This window comes from Coregonus lavaretus (assembly GCF_964263955.1).
Source record: "Coregonus lavaretus genome assembly, contig: HAP1_SCAFFOLD_1052, whole genome shotgun sequence".
NCBI lineage: Eukaryota > Metazoa > Chordata > Actinopteri > Salmoniformes > Salmonidae > Coregonus > Coregonus lavaretus.
The window spans coordinates 57432-80464 of NW_028163263.1; the positions used below are offsets into that span (position 1 = coordinate 57432).

Genomic DNA, 23033 nt, shown 5'->3' on the forward strand with positions numbered 1-23033 from the left:
AGAAAATCACATTGTATGATTTTTAAGTAATTAATTTGCATTTTATTGCATGCCATAAGTATTTGATACATCAGAAAAGCAGAACTTAATATTTGGTACAGAAACCTTTGTTTGCAGTTACAGAGATTATACGTTTCCTGTAGGTCTTGACCAGGTTTGCACACACTGCAGCAGGGATTTTGGCCCACTCCTCCATACAGACCTTCTCCAGATCCTTCAGGTTTCGGGGCTGTCGCTGGGCAATACAGACTTTCAGCTCCCTCCAAAGATTTTCTATTGGGTTCAGGTCTGGAGACTGGCTAGGCTTCTCCAGGACCTTGAGATGCTTCTTACGGAGCCACTCTTTAGTTGCCCTGGCTGTGTGTTTCGGGTCGTTGTCATGCTGGAAGACCCAGCCACGACCCATCTTCAATGCTCTTACTGAGGGAAGGAGGTTGTTGGCCAAGATCTCGCGATACATGGCCCCATCCATCCTCCCCTCAATACGGTGCAGTCGTCCTGTCCCCTTTTCAGAAAATCATCCCCAAAGAATGATGTTTCCACCTCCATGCTTCATGGTTGGGATGGTGTTCTTGGGGTTGTACTCATCCTTCTTCTTCCTCCAAACACGGTGAGTGGAGTTTAGACCAAAAAGCTCTATTTTTAGCTCATCAGACCACATGACCTTCTCCCATTCCTCCTCTGGATCATCCAGATGGTCATTGGCAAACTTCAGACGGGCCTGGACATGCGCTGGCTTGAGCAGGGGGACCTTGCGTGCGCTGCAGGATTTTAATCCATGACAGCATAGTGTGTTACTAATGGTTTTCTTTGAGACTGTGGTCCCAGCTCTCTTCAGGTCATTGATCAGGTCCTGCCGTGTAGTTCTGGGCTGATCCCTCACCTTCCTCATGATCATTGATGCCCCACGAGGTGAGATCTTGCATGGAGCCCCAGACCGAGGGTGATTGACCGTCATCTTGAACTTCTTCCATTTTCTAATAATTGCGCCAACAGTTGTTGCCTTCTCACCAAGCTGCTTGCCTATTGTCCTGTAGCCCATCCCAGCCTTGTGCAGGTCTACAATTTTATCCCTGATGTCCTTACACAGCTCTCGGGTCTTGGCCATTGTGGAGAGGTTGGAGTCTGTTTGATTGAATGTGTGGACAGGTGTCTTTTATACAGGTAACGAGTTCAAACAGGTGCAGTTAATATAGGTAATGAGTGGAGAACAGGAGGGCTTCTTAAAGAAAAACTAACAGGTCTGTGAGAGCCATTATTCTTACTGGTTGGTAGGTGATCAAATACTTATGTCATGCAATAAAATGCAAATTAATTACTTAAAAATCATACAATGTGATTTTCTGGATTTTTGTTTTAGATTCCGTCTCTCACAGTTGAAGTGTACCTATGCTCTTACTGAGGGAAGGAGGTTGTTGGCCAAGATCTCGCGATACATGGCCCCATCCATCCTCCCCAGAATTACAGACCTCTACATGCTTTGTAAGTAGGAAAACCTGCAAAATCGGCAGTGTATCAAATACTTGTTCTCCCCACTGTAGAAACCTTTGGCTCTCTCACTCCCCTGAAGGCGTACGCATACATAGGTTCCGTTTGCTCCTAGCAAAACTCAGCTAGGCGACGTGAACGTCTGCGCTTGCATACTCCCTTAAAATACCTTTGCGTGAAAACTAGAAAAAAGCAGCAATATTACTGTTTGTCCCTCTTGAGACGCCATAGCAACAAGTACACTTTCTCAAAATAGTCAGAATTAATCTAAGATAAGTCAAGAAATCTGTAATTAATTTTGACGTTTTTGCCGAGGAAGTCATGGTCGCGCAGATGTAACTAAGATGTTTGGTGCAGTATTTCTCAAGTGAAATGTGTATGAAAACTAGTCGTCTGTCGTTGAATGACAACAAACACTTCATTGAAGAATCTCTGCTTTTGACCAATCACCGACGAAGGGGCGTAAACTTTGGCTACCGAACTTCGACAAGCCTCAATAAAAAAAAAATTTTGCTCGAACAGACGGAAAAAACACTGCTGAACGCTGCCGAACACCAAAATGAACAAATGTCAAAAATGTTGTCTAATATATGCGTGAACTCTTTTGACTGGGAAGCATACGGTAAGCTTTACTGTAGAGGTGCTGGGTGCATTGAGTTGGATAGAGGGCAGACTGGCTAAAAAGCTTATTATAGTATGGGTAACGCCATTGAGGGATTTCTCCATTTTAAAATCGGTTAAAGTGGCAATATTCAGTTCAGTTTTGGTAAACAGCAGATTGCCCCTTGGAGTGATCATCATAGCAAAGATAGGTGTTCTCTCTTTTCTATATCTATGGCTGGGTGTCTGAGCTGAGCCCTGACTTATGTGTGGCCGAGTCCTCTCCATCTCCTCCCGAAAAGGACACAACAAAGGGTTGCCCTCGCTCCAGCGCGTTCATGAGCCACCCTGTGTTTGTGTGTGTGCTCTGAGCTGGAGACAGAAAGGCTTCCCTCTTTTATAAGGATAACAGACCCAGCACTGGAACTAGTCCCAGCAAAAATAATACATGCCATCTTTTTAAAAGTGTTTCCAACAGGCTTACAAATAATAATGGCAATCTTCAGGGACACCCCTGTGTTTGGACCTCAGTTAGAATAGCCTTGCATCATGCCAGACTTCGAGGCTCTTCTATGTGATCTCTGGAGAGACACAGCTTGTGAAGACGACTAGCTCAGAGTGAACTGGGCTGTCAATCTGTCAACTGGATCACAGACATATCGTATGAGGAGCCCAAACTGATCCTAGATCTGCTGCTAACTGTGTGTCCAGGGTATCTCACAAAGGCTAGTGGTAGCTCCCAAACTGATCCTAGTAACCGATGCACAGCCCTGACATCCCCGCAGCTGGACAGCCTGCCACACAACAACACAGCCCACCGACGTCCACGATTTTGTTTTTTGTTCCCATTGTTGACATCACAGAGAGCTATTTTTCGAGAGGCATTTTATGTAACCGCAGACCACTGAGGCTGCATCTCAAATGGGACCCTATTCCCTATTTAGTGAACTCTGGTCAAAAGTAGTGCACTAAATAGGGAATAGGTTTCCATTAGGAACACAGTCCATGGATCTTCTGGCCTAGCTGAGGTTTTCAGCTGCGTCTTTCCTAGTGTTTATGTGAAGTACGCTTTTGGAAAGTCTGGCATGCGTTCCTGACAAAGACGCCATGTCAAAACAGTTAAGCCCTGGAGTGGGCCCTGACTAACTCAATACTCATAACACTTAGAAGTACATGAAGTGGCGAAGTACTGTACTTTTCTTATGCAGAACAATGACAATATGTACACACACTGCTCTGTACATAAGTGTAATCATAGACAAGGGTTGTAAAATTCTGGTAACTTTCACAACATTTCTGGAAAACCTGGGAAAGTTGCCGGAATTTTGCAACTCTTTCATAGCCTGTTCTGTACCTGGGAAGTAGCCGGTAATCTCCTGCGTACTCCTCATATTTGTAATGGACCACGTGTAGTTGGGAGTTGTAGTACTCGCAGGCCTGGAATAGAGGAGGAGAAAGAGGAAGAGGAAGAAGAAGGGAGAGATGTTCTGTTAATGCCTAGTGCAGGTGAATAACAGACAGTTGATTCTGTCTGTATATATGACTGTGTTTGTGTGTTTTATTTAATGTATTTATTTCACCTTAATTTTAACAGGGAGTACCATTGAGACCATGGTCTCTTTTGCAAGGGAGCCCTGCATCTTACAACTACACAACAAATGACATATAGGAAACATACCAGAAAATAAAAATATAAAGAGAATGTAAAAAATATATATTTTTCGTGAAAAACAATCAATCACATTCCTCAGCAAAGAGGTCCTCAATCAACAAAAATAGAGATTTGTGTGTGTCTTGGCATGGGTAGTTGATGTTTGAAATCCCCTCTCTGTCACAATGTGGTTATTATACAGCTCTACAGATGTCTATCAGACAGTAGTCTCTCTCTCACACACACACACACAAATCTCTCTCCATTGAAATAAGTAGATCCAAGGTGCAGTAATGGTAATGTACAGGCAATGTACAGCTTTGTTTTACATGAGTAGCAGGCCTCATACAACCCAGTGTGATGCAAGCTAGGGCTGCAGAGTCTGCCTCCCTCTACAACATGATGCCTACGTCCCAAATTGCACCCTATTCTCTACATAGTGCACTACTTTTGACCAGGGCCCATAGGGAAAAGGGTGCCATTTGGGACACAACCTTAATGTTGTAGAGGACTCTGCAGCCCTAGCTTGCTTCACACAAGTTGGCTTAGAGCCCCACAAGCTTACAGATTTACAAGATTGAATCCATGATTAGAGTAATCAAACCATAAGAAGAATTGAATTAACATTCTGTCCCACGGGCTTGAGTTACAGACTTACTTTCTCTCCCTCTCTTCTCTGTGTCTCTCACAGAGAGAATACACGAGCTCAGTTGCGCACAAGCGCACTCTCTCTCACTCGTAAACACACACACACAGACCCTCACGCACACATGCACTCTCACCCTCTCTTTCTCTTCTCTCAGCAGTATGTTTTCTCTGTTGTTTTGTGGATTCTCATCTTCTTTCTGTCTGAGTGGTGGTATCATTGTCTATCACTTAAACACAGCTCCACTGGCAATCATCACATTTATTATTAAAGACACTCTACACATATTTACTTCCACAAGGCAATAACACATGTCTGGGAGGACATACTTAAATAGCCATTCTCTTTCATTCAGCTCTATCTCACTCTGTGTCTCTCTCTCTCTCTATGGACTCTCACACACACCCCATCTTCAGTAAGCTGTAACGGTGTTGTGTCTGGTGTGTTTTCGTATGCAGCGAGGCTGCTACAGTAGGATGTGAATGAGACATTGGGTGGCTAATTTGATCACTTCTTCCTAGCCAGAGAGTGCTGCAAGTCTTTCACTTCTGCCTCACCATCAAACATTACTTGTCACCATTAGAGCATGAAAACAGGCACACCTGCACACGCAGTCTGGTTGTGTCCCAAATGTGCACTGCTTTTGACTAGGGCCCATAGGGTACCACCCCAAATGATTGCACTATAAAGGGAATGGGGTGCCGTTTGGGTCACAGCCACAGTATAGGCTTATCAGATCCACCTCTTCAACTCACCATCCAATAGGGGAAATGAACTGGTCGTCATCATTTGCATTTCTAGGGTTCCTCAAAAATATCTGAAATGGTTCAAATGTTTTAAAAGGTTGCAGTCATGGCTGTGTAGCTATCATAACTAAGGAGACACTGTATCAAATCCAACACAACAGTCAACTGAGGGGAAATGTCTATATCACTCACAGACATAACTTTTCAACTACTTTAGATGGATAAAGTAATGTTCGTGAAACACAGCCTTGCTCTCACACATGCCCAGGGTGCATCCCAAATAACACCCTATTTCCTATATAGAGCACTACTTTTGACCAGAGCCCAATGGGAAATAGGGCGAGCACTATAAAGGGAATAGGGTGGCACTTGGGACGCAGGCCATGCACTAGGCTGCAACCTCACTGCCTCCCAGTCCCCACCACATCCCTTAGTGTCTTTGCAAGCCAGCCCAACTAAGCTGAGCCCCTGCAAAACAACCGGCTGCAGTGGATTCTCTCTCTCCCTCTCTCTCTCCCTCTCTCTCCCTCTCTCTCCCTCTCTCTCCCTCTCTCTCCCTCTCTCTCCCTCTCTCTCCCTCTCTCTCTCCCTCCCTCCCTCCCTCCCTCCCTCCCTCCCTCCCTCCCTCCCTCCCTCGCAGGCAGCCTCAGATGATTCAGCTCCATAGATGAGCTCATTGGAAGCAGCAGTCCAGTCAGCTCCAACAACACGGCTGGGTCCCCCCCGCTCCAGATGCTGTTGATTCCCACAGAGAGAAACATGATCCGGCAGCAAGCTGCACAACTGTACTTCTCTTTCCCTCTGGTTCAGAAGAGGAGCAGTAACTCCAAGGCATGGGTACGGAATACATGTTAGGAACTTTCTCATATGTATTCCGTACATAAGGACTGAAGTGGGTCAAGGCCCAGGAAGCTATGGAACTCTCTCTCTTCTTCTTCTTCTCTCTCTCTCTCTCTGAAGGCTTGCACTTTCACTCATATAGCTAGCCAGAGAAACTCTCCTTCACTCTCTCACACGCACACACACACTCGCTGGCACACAGAAACACACACAGCTCCTGGAGGAACAAAACACATCTGTGTTCCTTATGTCACTGCCTTATGAGCTCATGATGTTGACGTTGACCTCTGTGTTGAGAATATGTTTAATGTAAACAACAGCATATAGTCCAGACCCTTACCCGCACAACCACCACACCACGCCAAGCTGCCTGCCTGCCAGACTTAATGTGGAGTCAGCTAAGCATGGCGCACTCTCTCTTTCTCACACACACACAAAAACACACACTCACCTGTCTGACCAGCAGACACTCGGCCTGGAGCTCGGCCCCCAGGGGCACGGTGGACTGCAGTGTTCGTCTCTCCAGAGGCACTGTGGACACCTGGGGGACAGAGGGCGAGGAGAAATCAGATGGGGAGGAACCATCAGAGGGGGAGGGACAGTTTGATGTCAGGTAAAAGCGAATCTCTTGTGAAAGACTGTCTGGGTGGAGGGGGTGTGGACTTGACTTCTCAACCTCTTCCCCTAGAACCAAATTCAGTAGCTGGCCAGAGGCCAAAGTTCACGCGACATCTGGTTTTGGATTACTGAGATTAGGTAAAAGCTGACATATGCAGAGTGGGATAGGATATATGTGCAGGTCTGAATATGAAAATGCTTGAAGGGACATATGAAATCTAAGGATACAGTCTTTACCACCACGATGTGCAGTCAGATCACTGAGCCCTATTCCAGTGTGTCAGCACTTGATGAATAACATCTGACCAAGCGCTCCGGTGCCATCATAATTCATTCAGAAATATTGAGGTCAGAAATAGCAAATGGCTCAAATAAAGGGCTCAAATAAATCATCCATACCTAGAAGGAAAGATTGAAAGTTGGAGAAATACTGCTCTCACAAGCAATACTGCTTGTGTCCCAAATGGCTCCCTATGTAGTGCACTACTTTTGACCAGGGCCCATAGGACTCTAGTCAAAAGTAGTGCACTATATAGGGAATAGGGTGCCAATTGGGAAGTAGCCACTGAGAACAGCCAAGTTCCCGCCCTCTCTGATCAATGCTTGGTTCTGATTTACTGTGTCTGCAGTCAGCTGTTTAAAATCGTTCCAAAAGACGTTCCAAAACTTTATTAGGTTTTGGAAGTGAATTAGGTAGGTCTATTAGCAACTGAATTGGAGTTCTATTAGGTTGAGCTATGGAGACACCGCAAACAAAACAGGACTGTTAGGTTGCCGGGCCTGTGTGTGTGTGTGTCTGTGTGTGTCACAGTAGCAGAGTCATGCATTTAAACATCAACTCAGGGATCGAAGGCCAAGTCATTTCCCTAAAACCAATTAAAACCAGTTAACATGAAGTGGCAGTCTTAAGGAGTCTCACTAGCGCGCTAATTAAGTCACTAATGAGCAAACAGCGGTCCTCTGTAGCTCAGCTGGTAGAGCACGGCGCTTGTAACGCCAAGGTAGTGGGTTCGATCCCCGGGACCACCCATACACAAAAATGTATGCACGCATGACTGTAAGTCGCTTTGGATAAAAGCGTCTGCTAAATGGCATATTATTATTATTTTACATTGGTGGAGCAGAAGCACTGGGGGGAATGAGGTGTTCAGAATGCAAAATGAGTGTGTGTGTGTCTTTCTGTCCTTCCGTCTTGTTGTAAAACATTGGTATGGCTGGCATGAGCCAGACACAGTCACACATACACATATGCACCCCCCCCCCCCTTCAAACACACACACAGACACGCTCGTACCCACCGTGAAGTCATTGTCGGGGAAGAGGAGCAGCTCTCTGAGGGGGTCTTCCTTCAGCTCCTCTCCCAGGTCACAGATCACAGCCTCATAGTCCAGAGGGTCTATCAGCTTGGGCTTCTCCTGCTGGAACACACACACACACACACACACATTTTACTTGACTTATCCCATATGGCAGTGAAATAAACACTTGGGTACTACTTGGGGAAACACAGATGAGATAGTGACGCAGGATTCAAATCCCAGTCCAGACACACACACACACACACACGGAACACACTCATTATCAAAATCGCGCCATACACATGATGACTACTGTAACAGTCACACCATGGGATATCCAACATATTCAACTATTAAGTCACACAGAAAGTCTTCTACATCTAGGACTTATCCTGCTGTAACACACAGAGAGAGGCAGACAGACACAAACAACTATGCAATCACCAAGTACAATTAGCCTCTATACTGTTCAATAATCATGACTTCTAAACCACTCTGAACTGCACTGATACCCAACAACACTCAGCAGTCAGCCAGCCAAATGGTGTGGCTAAGCAAATAGTCTAAACCTCAGAATATCTGTTTATCTTTCACTGGATGGGCATAAATCATTTTTTTGCAAGGCATGAAAAACTAGCTACCACCTCACTTCCTGTGTTTACTCTGTCGCCATTGGATCAGCTACATAAACATCAAGGCTACGTCCCAAATGGCACCCCATTCCCTATGGACCCTGGCCAAAACTAGTGCACTACATAGGGAATAGAGTGCCAGTTGGGACGCGGCCCCAGTCTAGAGGGGCGGGAAAGAGAGAAGTAAAATACAGGATGAAGTGGTAATGTCATGTGCCAAACCAAACCGAACCAAAAACATGTCGAACTGTTTTACTGACAGATGGAGAGTATATCGCATTAGCAGTGATCATAACAGCTCAGAAAACATATTTAATGATAGGCTGAATGTCACCTCCTATTATTTTTAGATTCTGGTGCAAAGGATTACATCAGAGATTCGAGTTCTGAAATGACCGTAGACTGATATATCACAAAGGCAGAAGTTTACAATACGTTTTAGGTTTAGGGGTAGGCTACACATCTGCACTGCACATGGTCTCGACAAACCCATCTAGACAGAGCGTTTCACAGAAAGCGAAATGGACTGCACATGATGAGACGAGGCTATTTCGATCCTCAAAGGAAAGCAGTATGTCTTCTTCATCACTGCTAACACAAACTGTGGTCGGAGAAGTGGAAAACTGATGACCTGTGTTCTCTGTTCACACGGCCATTGCGGGGGGTTTTCTCCTGAGTTCCGACCACAAGCCCCTGTTCAGTTAGACCAGGGGTGTATTCATTATTGCACACTGTAGCAAAATGTTTTGAAAAGGAAAAAGGGTTTCTTATTGGACAAGTTCAGCTAGGTCCCTTCCCATTTCAGCCTGTTTGGTTCCTAGTGAATACAACTCTGACAGAATACACCCCTCACACACAAGGGAAAGAGGTAGAAACCAAGCAGTCAGTGAGACATAAAAACATGACAAAGAATGTTACAAAAAATGAAAGACTGAAAGACCCAGAATCATAACAATCCTTGTTGTGAGGAAGGATCTTGTTGTGATTCCACTGTAAAAAACTAAACCATTTGTTTGTATGAACTGTACCCGACTGTAAGAGAGAATGACTACTGAGGACAGTTTCATTTGTCAACCTCACAGAAATGTCTACCAAGACAATATTTGCCTGAGTGCCCTGTAGACAGTGGTCCAGCGGTTAGTGCTGCGTACCCGCCCTGGCACACACGTTTAGCCAAAGCTACCAGTCGGCATGGGGTTCGAATCTGCCTCGCAATCTCTCCTACCTTTCCTGTCTCCTCTAGCCCTCTTCAATGTCCTATCTCAATACAATAAATAAAACCAACAAAAATATATATTTAATGTCATATGCCTGAAGGTGGTCTACGGCCGAGATTTCCAAATGAACATAAAACAAATTTATTTTTGTGGTTCCAGTCAGTAGGGATCTTACCATACAGACGGACCGGGGGAGGGGCAGAGAAACACATGAATGATAGTATTAGTAATAGTATTTTACATTCAGCATTCATTCACACTGTTGCCAAATCACTTGATCACCCTACTGAGCAACGATGTGGGTTTAGTCTATTCAGTTTTGACCCTTGACCTGACCAGAGGCTTAGCGTCACCTTCTCTGACACCTGAAGTACTATGGGTTCAGTAACACAGCTACACCACCAGTCAAACGTTTGGACACACCTACTCATTCAAGGGTTGTTCTTTATCTTTACTATTTTCTACATTGTAGGATAATAGTGAAGACATCAAAACCATGAAATAACACATATGGAATCATGTAGTAACCAACAAAGTGTTAAACAAATCAAAATACATTTTATATTTGAGATTCTTCAAATAGCCACCCTTTGCCTTGATGACAGCTTTGCACACTCTTGGCATTCTCTCAACCAGCTTCATGAGGTAGTCACCTGGAATGCATTTCAATTAACAGGTGTGCCTTTTTAAAAGTTAATTTGTGGAATTTATTTCCTTCTTAATGCGTTGTGTTGTGACAAGGTGGGGGGGGGGGGGGGGGGGGGGTATACAGAAGATAGCCCATATCATGGCAAGAACAGCTCAAATAAGCAAAGAGAAACAACAGTCCATCATTACTATAAGACATGAAGGTCAGTCAATGCAGAACATTTTTAGAACTTTGAATGTTTCTTCAAGTGCAGTCATAAAAACCATCAAGCACTATGATGAAACTGGCTCTCATGAGGACCGCCACAGGAATGGAAGACCCAGAGTTACCTCTGCTGCAGAGGATAAGTTCATTAGAGAGTTACCAGCCTCAGAAATTGTAGCCCAAATAGTTCAAGTAACAGACACATCTCAACATCAACTGTTCAGAGGAGACTGTGTGAATCAGGCCTTCATGGTCGAATTGCTGCAAAGGAACCACTACTAAAGGACACCAATAATAAGAAGAGACTTGCTTGGGCCAAGAAACACGAGCAATGGACATTAGATCAGTGGAAATTTGTATTTTGGTCTGGAGTCCAAATTGGAGATTTGTGTGACGTAGTCCAAATTTGCGATTTTTGGTTCCAACAGCCGTGTCTTTGTGAGACGCGGTGTGGGTGAACGGATGATCTCTGCATGTGTACTAACCACCGTAAAGCATGGAGGAGGAGGTGTTATGGTGTGGGGGTGCTTTGCTGGTGACACTGTCTGTGATCTTTTTAGAATTCAAGGCACACTTAACCAGCATGGCTACCACAGCATTCTGTAGCGATACGCCAACCCATCTGGTTTGGGCTTAGTGGGACTATCATTCGTTTTTCAACAGGACAATGACCCAACACACCTCCAGGCTGTGTAAGGGCTATTTTACCAAGAAGGAGAATGATGGAGTGCTGCATCAGATGACCTGACCTCAACAATCCTCCGACCTCAACCCAATTGAGATGGTTTGGGATGAGTCGGACCACAGAGTGAAGAAAAAGCTGCCAACAAGTGCTCAGCATATGTGGGAATTCCTTCAAGACTGTTGGAAAAGCATTCCAGGTGAAGCTGGTTGAGAGAATGCCAAGAGTGTGCAAAGCTGTCATCAAGGCAAAGGGTGGCTATTTTAAGAATCTCAAATATAAAATATATTTTGATTTGTTTAACACTTTTTTGGTTACTACATGATTCCATATGTGTTATTTCATAGTTTTGATGTCTTCACTATTATTCTACATTGTAGAAAATAGTAAAATAAAAATAAAACCTGGAATGAGAAGGTGTGTCCAAACTTTTGACTGGTACTGTACATGACACCTACACGTTTGGTGCCTATATTCCACCAGACAACATCACACCAATATAGTTAGGATGTTGCAGAGCATTTGTACAATTGGACCTACATATTGAAGTATTAAAGTCCCCTGCTGACAACCTCATATCTCCAGTTGAAATGTTGTGAACATATAGATCACATATCTGATTGTACATGGCCACTCCACTGGTTAAAAACTCTGATACACATAGGGAGAAATACTGTTTGAGTCTCTGTCAGTTACAGATATCAACACACCAATCAGATAGTCAAACAGAGAGTCATTGGCTAACTAGTATTAGGCAAAGGCTAGCAATGTCCAACTCCAACCTGTGCCATGTCGGTTGGCCTCATGTTGATGGACAGGTGCAGTGTAGAGTGAAGTTGCCCCTAGAGACTGATATTGGGTCAGTTTTGCCTTTCATCCACTAACGATTAAGGATAGGACTGGGGAAGGGGAAGCTGATCCTAGATCTGTACCTAAGGGGAACTTCACCCCAGATCGACAGGTGCAAGAGAGGAACGGGAAGCCCAGAGCAATAAAAAAAACACCCAGATACGGCACTGCACTAAAGCGAGAGATAGATAAAGAGAGAGGGTATACATACAACGCTCAGGCGGTTTAAATCGTTCCGCACACGCCTGCTCTTATCCCTGTTCTTCCTTCGGAAGGTGATCTTACTCCTGAAGCTCATCCTGATTCAAAACAGGAGACTACTGCTCATGGATACCGATGACACGCACACTGACACGGGGACACAGAGAGGACTTGTGTTCCAGCAGGCAGAAGCAGAAGGTCCATTGAATGGTGTGTGAGACCTGTCGGAGCGCGTGGTGTCCCAAGGAGGAAGTAGAGGGTTGATGTAACACAGTGACAGAGGCGGTGCAGCAGGGGAAACTGACAACAAAAAGTCCAACCACCAAACCTCTCTCTCTTTCTGTTTCTCTCTGTAGACCTCTCTCTCTCTCTGTTCGTACTCTCACCACATTTTCGGGATGGATTCCCGCTGGGGCCGTCCATATGGAAAATGTACTGTATGCACGCACTACGGTAAGTCACTTTGTATAAAAACATCTGATAAATGGCATTCATTATAGCATCAGTATTATTATTATTATTATTAGATACAGTAGCCATAGTAACATTACAGGGCAAACTTAGTAGGGGAAGTACTGCTTGATAATACTGATACTGCGTACACATTGGTCTTGACTAAAGTGACCACATCTCCCTGCTACATCACACAACTGAATTCTTACTAACTGCCACTATGACACACTCTCGGGTTATATCTCCCTTTGTCTCCATGGTTGTAATCAATGCCACACCCTCTCACTCTCTTTTCACGAACATGCATGCAACCACACACACTCAACCTACAGTGGGGAGAACAAGTATTTGATACACTGCCGATTTTGCAGGTTTTCCTACTTACAAAGCATGTAGATGTCTGTAATTTTTATCATAGGTACACTTCAACTGTGAGAGACGGAATCTAAAACAAAAATCCAGAAAATCACATTGTATGATTTTTAAGTAATTAATTTGCATTTTATTGCATGACATAAGTATTTGATCACCTACCAACCAGTAAGAATTCCGGCTCTCACAGACATGTTAGTTTTTCTTTAAGAAGCCCTCCTGTTCTCCACTCATTACCTGTATTAACTGCACCTGTTTGAACTCATTACCAGTATAAAAGACACCTGTCCACACACTCAATCAAACAGACTCCAAGCTCTCCACAATGGCCAAGACCAGAGAGCTGTGTAAGGACATCAGGGATACAATTGTAGACCTGCACAAGGCTGGGATGGGCTACAGGACAAAAGGCAAGCAGCTTGGTGAGAAGGCAACACCTGTTGGCGCAATTATTAGAAAATGGAAGAAGTTCAAGATGACGGTCAAACACCCTCGGTCTGGGGCTCCATGCAAGATCTCACATCGTGGGGCATCAATGATCGTGAGAAAGGTGAGGGATCAGCCCAGAACTACATGGCAGGACCTGGTCAATGACCTGAAGAGAGCTGGGACCACAGTCTCAAAGAAAACCATTAGTAACACACTACGCCGTCATGGATTAAAATCCTGCAGCGCACGCAAGGTCCCCCTGCTCAAGCCAGCGCATGTCTAGACCCATCTGAAGTTTGCCAATGACCATCTGGATGATCCAGAGGAGGAATGTGAGAAGGTCATGTGGTCTGATGAGACAAAAATAGAGCTTTTTGATCTAAACTCCACTCGCCGTGTTTGGAGGAAGAAGAAGGATGAGTACAACCCCAAGAACACCATCCCAACCGTGAAGCATGGAGGTGGAAACATCATTCTTTGGGGATGCTTTTCTGCAAAGGGGACAGGACGACTGCACCGTATTGAGGGGAGGATGGATGGGGCCATGTATCGCGAGATCTTGGCCAACAACCTCCTTCCCTCAGTAAGAGCATTGAAGATGGGTCGTGGCTGGGTCTTCCAGCATGACAATGACCCAAAACACACAGCCAGGGCAACTAAGGAGTGGCTCCGTAAGAAGCATCTCAAGGTCCTGGAGTGGCCTAGCCAGTCTCCAGACCTGAACTCAATAGAACATCTTTGGAGGAAGCTGAAAGTCCGTATTGCCCAGCGACAGCCCCAAAACCTGAAGGATCTGGAGAAGGTCTGTATGGAGGAGTGGGCCAAAATCCCGGCTGCAGTGTGTGCAAACCTGGTCAAGACCTACAGGAAACGTATGATCTCTGTAATTGCAAACAAAGGTTTATGTACCAAATATTAAGTTCTGCTTTTCTGATGTATCAAATACTTATGTCATGCAAAAAAATGCAAATGAATTACTTAAAAATCATACAATGTGATTTTCTGGATTTTTGTTTTAGATTCCGTCTCTCACAGTTGAAGTGTACCTATGATAAAAATTACAGACCTCTACATGCTTTGTAAGTAGGAAAACCTGCAAAATCGGCAGTGTATCAAATACTAGTTCTCCCCACTGTATATGTGTGCGTATCCGGTGTGTGAACTACAACTTCCTTTATTTTCCAGAAAAGGGGGGCATTTATAAACAAAGGCCAATAGGTGCACGCAAGGACACACGTTTACATTTTAGTTATTTAGCATACATAAATATATACAAGCACGAACGCCCCCCCCCCCCCCATGTCCCAAACGGCATCCTATTCCCTACATACTGCACTTTTTACCAGGGCTCATAGGGCTGTGTCAAAATGTGTGCACTACATAAGGAATAGGGTGCCATTTGGGAAGCAACCTGTCTGAGTGCTGTTAACCTGATTACATTAGCTACTGTAAAATCTTTGTATGTTATTGATCATTTAAAAAGAGGAGAAAATGCAATCGATTGGTGGTCAATGCAACACCAGGGAAAAGCACCAGAAATACACCACTATGGCAGAAGAGTTTAAAGCTGTAACGCAGCATGAGTTTGACACGCAAACCAACACATGAGGAGAATGATACAGAGGGGTCACAGGAAGAGTCTTTGACAGACACTGAATGAGAGAGAGGAGACAAGGGTTAAGTCCTAAATAGCACCCTATTCCCAGGGCCAGATGAAGAAATCATAGGCCCCGGGGCTTTGTCTTTTATAGACCTGTTGTGATATATATTGCATTATTTTATGGTTGGTTATGACACCTACTGTACATAAGAGTGTATAAAAACTCACAAAACCTACCACATTAGTCATGTTATAGCTGGTTATGGCACCTACATTATAGTGTCAAAATCCACAAAGCGTACCACACAAGGCAAAACATTCCATTACACCATAGCCTACGTGTCAACAGTATGTTTATATTATAGATTTTCTTTTTTAAATGTACCATATTAAATTATCATTGTAATTGCACACACATTGATGTCAGACATGCACCTACCCCAATGCTCTGTTGCTGATTACTTTGATTAATGCAGGAGCAGACTTAATGCAGGAGAAGGACAAGACACCCTCTTTTTAACTGATAACTGACAATAGGGCATGAAAGTGGTCATAATGCTTCTTGACAGTGTCATAAAGTGTATTTTCTTAGTCCAAGTAAAGTGACACAGAATGGTCATAATGCTTCATGACAGTGTCATAAAGTGCATTTTCTACAAGTTATACAAAAGGAAACTTTGGTCTGGGGCTGTATTTCATGGTTTGGGCTAGGCCCCTTACTTCCAGTGAAGGGAAATCTTAACGCTACAGCATACAATGACATTCTAGACGATTCTGTGCTTCCAACTTTGTGGCAACAGTTTGGGGAAGTCCTTTTCCTGTTTCAGCATGACAATGCCCCCGCGCACAAAGCAAGGTCCATACAGAAATGGTTTGTCAAGATCGGTGTGGAAGAACTTGACTGGCTTGCACAGAGCCCTGACCTCAAATCCATCAAATACCTTTGGGATAAATTGGAACTCCGACTACGAGCCAGGCCTAATTGCCCAACATCAGTGCCCAAACTCACTAATGCTCTTGTGGCTGTCCCCGCACCAACTCCGTATTAATATGATTTTGGAATGAGATGTTTGACGAGCACGTGTCCACATAATTTTGGTTATGTAGTGTATGTGAGAAAGAAAATGTTTTTAGAACATTTTTTCAAGAAATTCTAAATTAGTTTCACAACCCTGTTTGTAAGCTTTCAAATGATAACGAACTCAACCGTTTATGTTTTTCAATGATAAAAACATGGCTGTCTCATGGTAGGGTGGGGTTTGCAAAATGGGTCAACTTTGAGCATCTCTTTCTCCTAAATCTTTTGGCATTCATGTCCAAAAAGTCACTTTCTGACCACTTTTGCCATGGGCAAAAATGTATGGAAAGTTTTGTTCAAATCAAAAAGGGTAAGGTCATAAATTGATTGAATTCATTTAGAACGACCCTATACAGATGGACCTAACTTGTATCTAATGGAGAGAGAGAGAGAGAGTACAGTGATATCTGAAAACACACAGTGAGTGTCACACTCAATATGTTATGTCCCTCTGTCTTCTCTCTAGCTAGCCCCCTCCTCTCATTCACTTAGCTACAGTTAGACCACAGACCACTTTTCTCAGGCAGATCAGGGAAACAGTGTCACACACACACACACAAATGTACGATGAATGGTTGATACCTCTAAACTTCCAGTAAGAGAAGACACATTGATTGATCCCATATCGTAGTAATGCTATCAGTAGTAGTAGTAGTAGTAGTCATACTACTAGTAGTAGTAGTACAATTCATCCTCCTTATTTCAAACTATTTTGAGTTCCATAATTGCTAAATATTTAGAAAATCTCAATCAATGTGTATCATCAACAGGCTCTGATACACACCAGCCCATGAAGTCCTTTAAAGAGCTGCTAAAACACCTGCAGCCCATCAAACATCCAACCACCCCTCTATCTCTCCTTCCTTTCCTCCCTCATTCCCCCCTCGTATTCCGCCTCAGCTGTCTGGGCTGCTTCCATCCCTCCCTCTTTCCCCTCCACCCACCCTCACTCACTTCCATATCCCACCAAACAGCCCCTTTCTCCCTCTTTTCTCTCGTTCTCTCCAACCACCCCTGAGCTGATTCTGTCAGTAAACTGCAGCTGTGCAGGATGAAAATAGAATGAGTGCAGGCCTTAGAATTAGCAGCGACTGCGTATCAAACAGGGGTGTGAACAAGAGAGGGAGAAAGAGAGAGAGAGACAGAGAGAGAGAGACATATATATAGAGAGAGACATATATATAGAGAGAGACATATATATAGAGAGACATATAGAGAGAGAAAGACATATATACAGTGGGGAAAAAAAGTATTTAGTCAGCCACCAATTGTGCAAGTTCTCCCACTTAAAAAGATGAGAGAGGCCTGTAATTTTATCATAGGTACACATCAACTATGACAGACAAAATGAGGAAAGAAAATCCAGAAAATCACATTGTAGGATTTGTAATGAATTTATTTGCAAATTATGGTGGAAAATAAGTATTTGGTCAATAACAAAAGTTTCTCAATACTTTGTTATATACCCTTTGTTGGCAATGACACAGGTCAAACGTTTTCTGTAAGTCTTCACAAGGTTTTCACACACTGTTGCTGGTATTTTGGCCCATTCCTCCATGCAGATCTCCTCTAGAGCAGTGATGTTTTGGGGCTGTCGCTGGGCAACACGGACTTTCAACTCCCTCCAAAGATTTTCTATGGGGTTGAGATCTGGAGACTGGCTAGGCCACTCCAGGACCTTGAAATGCTTCTTACGAAGCCACTCCTTCATTGCCCGGGCGGTGTGTTTGGGATCATTGTCATGCTGAAAGACCCAGCCACGTTTCCTCTTCAATGCCCTTGCTGATGGAAGGAGGTTTTCACTCAAAATCTCACGATACATGGCCCCATTCATTCTTTCCTTTACACGGATCAGTCGTCCTGGTCCCTTTGCAGAAAAACAGCCCCAAAGCATGTTGTTTCCACCCCCATGCTTTACAGTAGGTATGGTGTTCTTTGGATGCAACTCAGCATTCTTTGTCCTCCAAACACGACTAGTTGAGTTTTTACCAAAAAGTTCTATTTTGGTTTCATCTGACCATATGACATTCTCCCCATCCTCTTCTGGATCATCCAAATGCACTCTAGCAAACTTCAGACGGGCCTGGACATGTACTGGCTTAAGCAGGGGGACACGTCTGGCACTGCAGGTTTGAGTCCCTGGCGGCGTAGTGGGTTACTGATGGTAGGCTTTGTTACTTTGTTCCCAGCTCTCTGCAGGTCATTCACTAGGTCCCCCCGTGTGGTTCTGGGATTTTTGCTCACCGTTCTTGTGATCATTTTGACCCCACGGGGGATCATTTTGACCCCCTCGCATATATATATACACACACTGCTCAAAAAAAATTAAGGGAACACTTAAACAACACAATGTAACTCCAAGTCAATCACACTTCTGTGAAATCAAACTGTCCACTTAGGAAGCAACACTGATTGACAATACATTTCACATGCTGTTGTGCAAATGGAATAGACAACAGGTGGAAATTATAGGCAATTAGCAAGACACCCCCAATAAAGGACTGGTTTTGCAGGTGGTGACCACAGACCGCTTCTCAGTTCCTATGCTTCCTGGCTGATGTTTTGGTCACTTTTGAATGCTGGCGGTACTTTCACTCTAGTGGTAGCATGAGACGGAGTCTACAACCCACACAAGTGGCTCAGGTAGTGCAGCTCATCCAGGATGGCACATCAATGCGAGCTGTGGCAAGAAGGTTTGCTGTGTCTGTTAGCGTAGTGTCCAGAGCATGGAGGCGCTACCAGGAGACAGGCCAGTACATCAGGAGACGTGGAGGAGGCCGTAGGAGGGCAACAACCCAGCAGCAGGACTGCTACCTCCGCCTTTGTGCAAGGAGGAGCAGGAGGAGCACTACCAGAGCCCTGCAAAATGACCTCCAGCAGGCCACAAATGTGCATGTGTCTGCTCAAACGGTCAGAAACAGACTCCATGAGGGTGGTATGAGGGCCCGACGTCCACAGGTGGGGGTTGTGCTTACAGCCCAACACCGTGCAGGACGTTTGGCATTTGCCAGAGAACACCAAGATTGGCAAATTCGCCACTGGCGCCCTGTGCTCTTCACAGATGAAAGCAGGTTCACACTGAGCACATGTGACAGACGTGACAAAGTCTGGAGACGCCGTGGAGAACGTTCTGCTGCCTGCAACATCCTCCAGCATGACCGGTTTGGCGGTGGGTCAGTCATGGTGTGGGGTGGCATTTCTTTGGGGGGCCGCACAGCCCTCCATGTGCTCGCCAGAGGTAGCCTGACTGCCATTAGGTACCGAGATGAGATCCTCAGACCCCTTGTGAGACCATATGCTGGTGCGGTTGGCCCTGGGTTCCTCCAAATGCAAGACCTCATGTGGCTGGAGTGTGTCAGCAGTTCCTGCAAGAGGAAGGCATTGATGCTATGGACTGGCCCGCCCGTTCCCCAGACCTGAATCCAATTGAGCACATCTGGGACATCATGTCTCGCTCCATCCACCAACGCCACGTTGCACCACAGACTGTCCAGGAGTTGGCGGATGCTTTAGTCCAGGTCTGGGAGGAGTCCCTCAGGAGACCATCCGCCACCTTATCAGGAGCATGCCCAGGCATTGTAGGGAGGTCATACAGGCACGTGGAGGCCACACACACTACTGAGCCTCATTTTGACTTATTTTAAGGACATTACATCAAAGTTGGATCAGCCTGTAGTGTGGTTTTCCACTTTAATTTTGAGGGTGACTCCAAATCCAGACCTCCATGGGTTGATACATTTGATTTCCATTGATCATTTTTGTGTGATTTTGTTGTCAGCACATTCAACTATGTAAAGAAAAAAGTATTTAATAAGATTATTTCATTCATTCAGATCTAGAATGTGTTATTTTAGTGTTCCCTTAATTTTCTTGAGCAGTATATGTATATATATATATATATATATATATATATATATATATATATATATATATATATATATATATATATATATATATATATATATATATATATATATATATACACACACACATACATATACAGTGGGGAGAACAAGTATTTGATACACTGCCGATTTTGCAGGTTTTCCTACTTACAAAGCATGTAGAGGTCTGTCATTTTTATCAACTGTGAGAGACGGAATCTAAAACAAATATCCAGAAAATCACATTGTATGATTTTTAAGTTATTAATTTGCATTTTATTGCATTACATAAGTATTTGATCACCTACCAACCAGTAAGAATTCCGGCTCTCACAGACCTGTTAGTTTTTCTTTAAGAAGCCCTCCTGTTCTCCACTCATTACCTGTATTAACTGCACCTGTTTGAACTCGTTACCTGTATAAAAGACACCTGTCCACACACTCAATCAAACAGACTCCAACCTCTCCACAATGGCCAAGACCAGAGAGCTGTGTAAGGACATCAGGGATAAAATTGTAGACCTGCACAAGGCTGGTATGGGCTACAGGACAATAGGCAAGCAGCTTGGTGAGAAGGCAACAACTGTTGGCGCAATTATTAGAAAATGGAAGAAGTTCAAGATGACGGTCAATCACCCTCGGTCTGGGGCTCCATGCAAGATCTCACCTCGTGGGGCATCAATGATCATGAGGAAGGTGAGGGATCAGCCCAGGATTTTGGCCCACTCCTCCATACAGACCTTCTCCAGATCCTTCAGGTTTCGGGGCTGTCGCTGGGCAATACGGACTTTCAGCTCCCATCAAACATTTTCTATTGGGTTCAGGTCTGGAGACTGGCTAGGCCACTCCAGGACCTTGAGATGCTTCTTACGGAGCCACTCCTTAGTTGCCCTGGCTGTGTGTTGATGCCCTCGTGGGGCATCAATGATCATGAGGAAGGTGAGGGATCAGCCCAGAACTACGCGGCAGGACTTGGTCAATGACCTGAAGAGAGCTGGGACCAGTCTAAAAGAAAACCATTAGTAACACGCTACGCCGTCATGGATTAAAATCCTGCAGCGCACGCAAGGTCCCCCTGCTCAAGTCAGCGCATGTCCAGGCCCGTCTGAAGTTTGCCAATGACCATCTGGATGATCCAGAGGAGGAATGGGAGAAGGTCATGTGGTCTGATGAGACAAAAAATAGAGCTTTTTGGTCTAAACTCCACTCGCCGTGTTTGGAGGAAGAAGAAGGATGAGTACAACCCCAAGAACACCATCCCAACCGTGAAGCATGGAGGTGGAAACATCATTCTTTGGGGATGCTTTTCTGCAAAGGGGACAGGACGACTGCACCGTATTGAGGGGAGGATGGATGGGGCCATGTATCGCGAGATCTTGGCCCTCAACCTCCTTCCCTCAGTAAGAGCATTGAAGATGGGTCGTGGCTGGGTCTTCCAGCATGACAACGACCCGAAACACACAGCCAGGGCAACTAAGGAGTGGCTCCGTAAGAAGCATCTCAAGGTCCTGGAGTGGCCTAGCCAGTCTCCAGACCTGAACCCAATAGAAAATGTTTGATGGGAGCTGAAAGTCCGTATTGCCCAGCGACAGCCCCGAAACCTGAAGGATCTGGAGAAGGTCTGTATGGAGGAGTGGGCCAAAATCCTGGGCTGATCCCTCACCTTCCTCATGATCATTGATGCCCCACGAGGTGAGATCTTGCATGGAGCCCCAGACCGAGGGTGATTGACCGTCATCTTGAACTTCTTCCATTTTCTAATAATTGCGCCAACAGTTGTTGCCTTCTCACCAAGCTGCTTGCCTATTGTCCTGTAGCCCATACCAGCCTTGTGCAGGTCTACAATTTTATCCCTGATGTCCTTACACAGCTCTCTGGTCTTGGCCATTGTGGAGAGGTTGGAGTCTGTTTGATTGAGTGTGTGGACAAATGTATTTTATACAGGTAACGAGTTCAAACAGGTGCAGTTAATACAGGTAATGAGTGGAGAACAGGAGGGCTTCTTAAAGAAAAACTAACAGGTCTGTGAGAGCCGGAATTCTTACTGGTTGGTAGGTGATCAAATACTTATGTCATGCAATAAAATGCAAAATAATTACTTAAAAATCATACAATGTGATTTTCTGGATTGTTGTTTTAGATTCCGTCTCTCACAGTTGAAGTGTACCTATGATAGAAATTACAGACCTCTACATGCTTTGTAAGTAGGAAAACCTGCAAAATCAGCAGTGTATCAAATACTTGTTCTCCCCACTGTACACACACATACATACACACATACACACATACATACATACATACATATCCTTTTTAAAATTATATTTCCCTTCATTACTTTCCAACCCCACCACCCCTTCCCCAATTGGAGTAAACTAGTGAACAACAACGCTTAGGCCTGTACTTCCAGCCCATACATACTATATACATTTTATGGACACAGTCAAATTCTACAATAATTATATTTTGTTTGTTTTTACTCCTGAACTTCCTCCGATCATTTTCATGATGTCCATCTGGTTTGCTTCTATATGCCATACTGTGCTCTTTCACAAAATCTCTCAACCTATAACCTATATACTTATTATGGACACAGTATGGTTTACATTAGTTATCTTGTTGATATTAGTTGTTGTTATTAGTCCCATCCTTCAGCTCCATTCAACACCTCCCATCTATCTCTTAACACCATCCATATTGGATTTCTATTTGCCATATATTTTTCAACTGTACTGTGATGTTTTACAAAAGTTCTGAACCTTTCTATTCTCATTGTTTCTACAGATCGTAAATTGAAAATAAACATTTTTGCTAAAAGTATTATTATATTATTGATCGATTGACTATTACTTTTCAGATCACCCAGTAGTGCTATCTGCAGGGTTAGCTCCAGGTAAAT

At 44.3% G+C, this 23033-nt stretch overlaps 1 protein-coding gene across 1 annotated transcript in view; it reads right to left on the reverse strand.

Moving 5' to 3' along the window:
- Positions 1 to 23033, reverse strand: part of LOC311118339 (dedicator of cytokinesis protein 10-like) — a gene marked incomplete at its 3' end in the record, with an annotated part of 131212 nt that overhangs the window by 57238 nt on the left and 50941 nt on the right. The window contains exons 2-4 of the mRNA XM_084193150.1: positions 7888 to 8007; positions 6423 to 6512; positions 3443 to 3525 (exon numbers count right to left, since the gene is read on the reverse strand). Coding sequence (XP_084049276.1) covers positions 3443 to 3525; positions 6423 to 6512; positions 7888 to 8007 — 293 coding nt within the window. The remainder of the gene's footprint in view (positions 1 to 3442; positions 3526 to 6422; positions 6513 to 7887; positions 8008 to 23033) is intronic.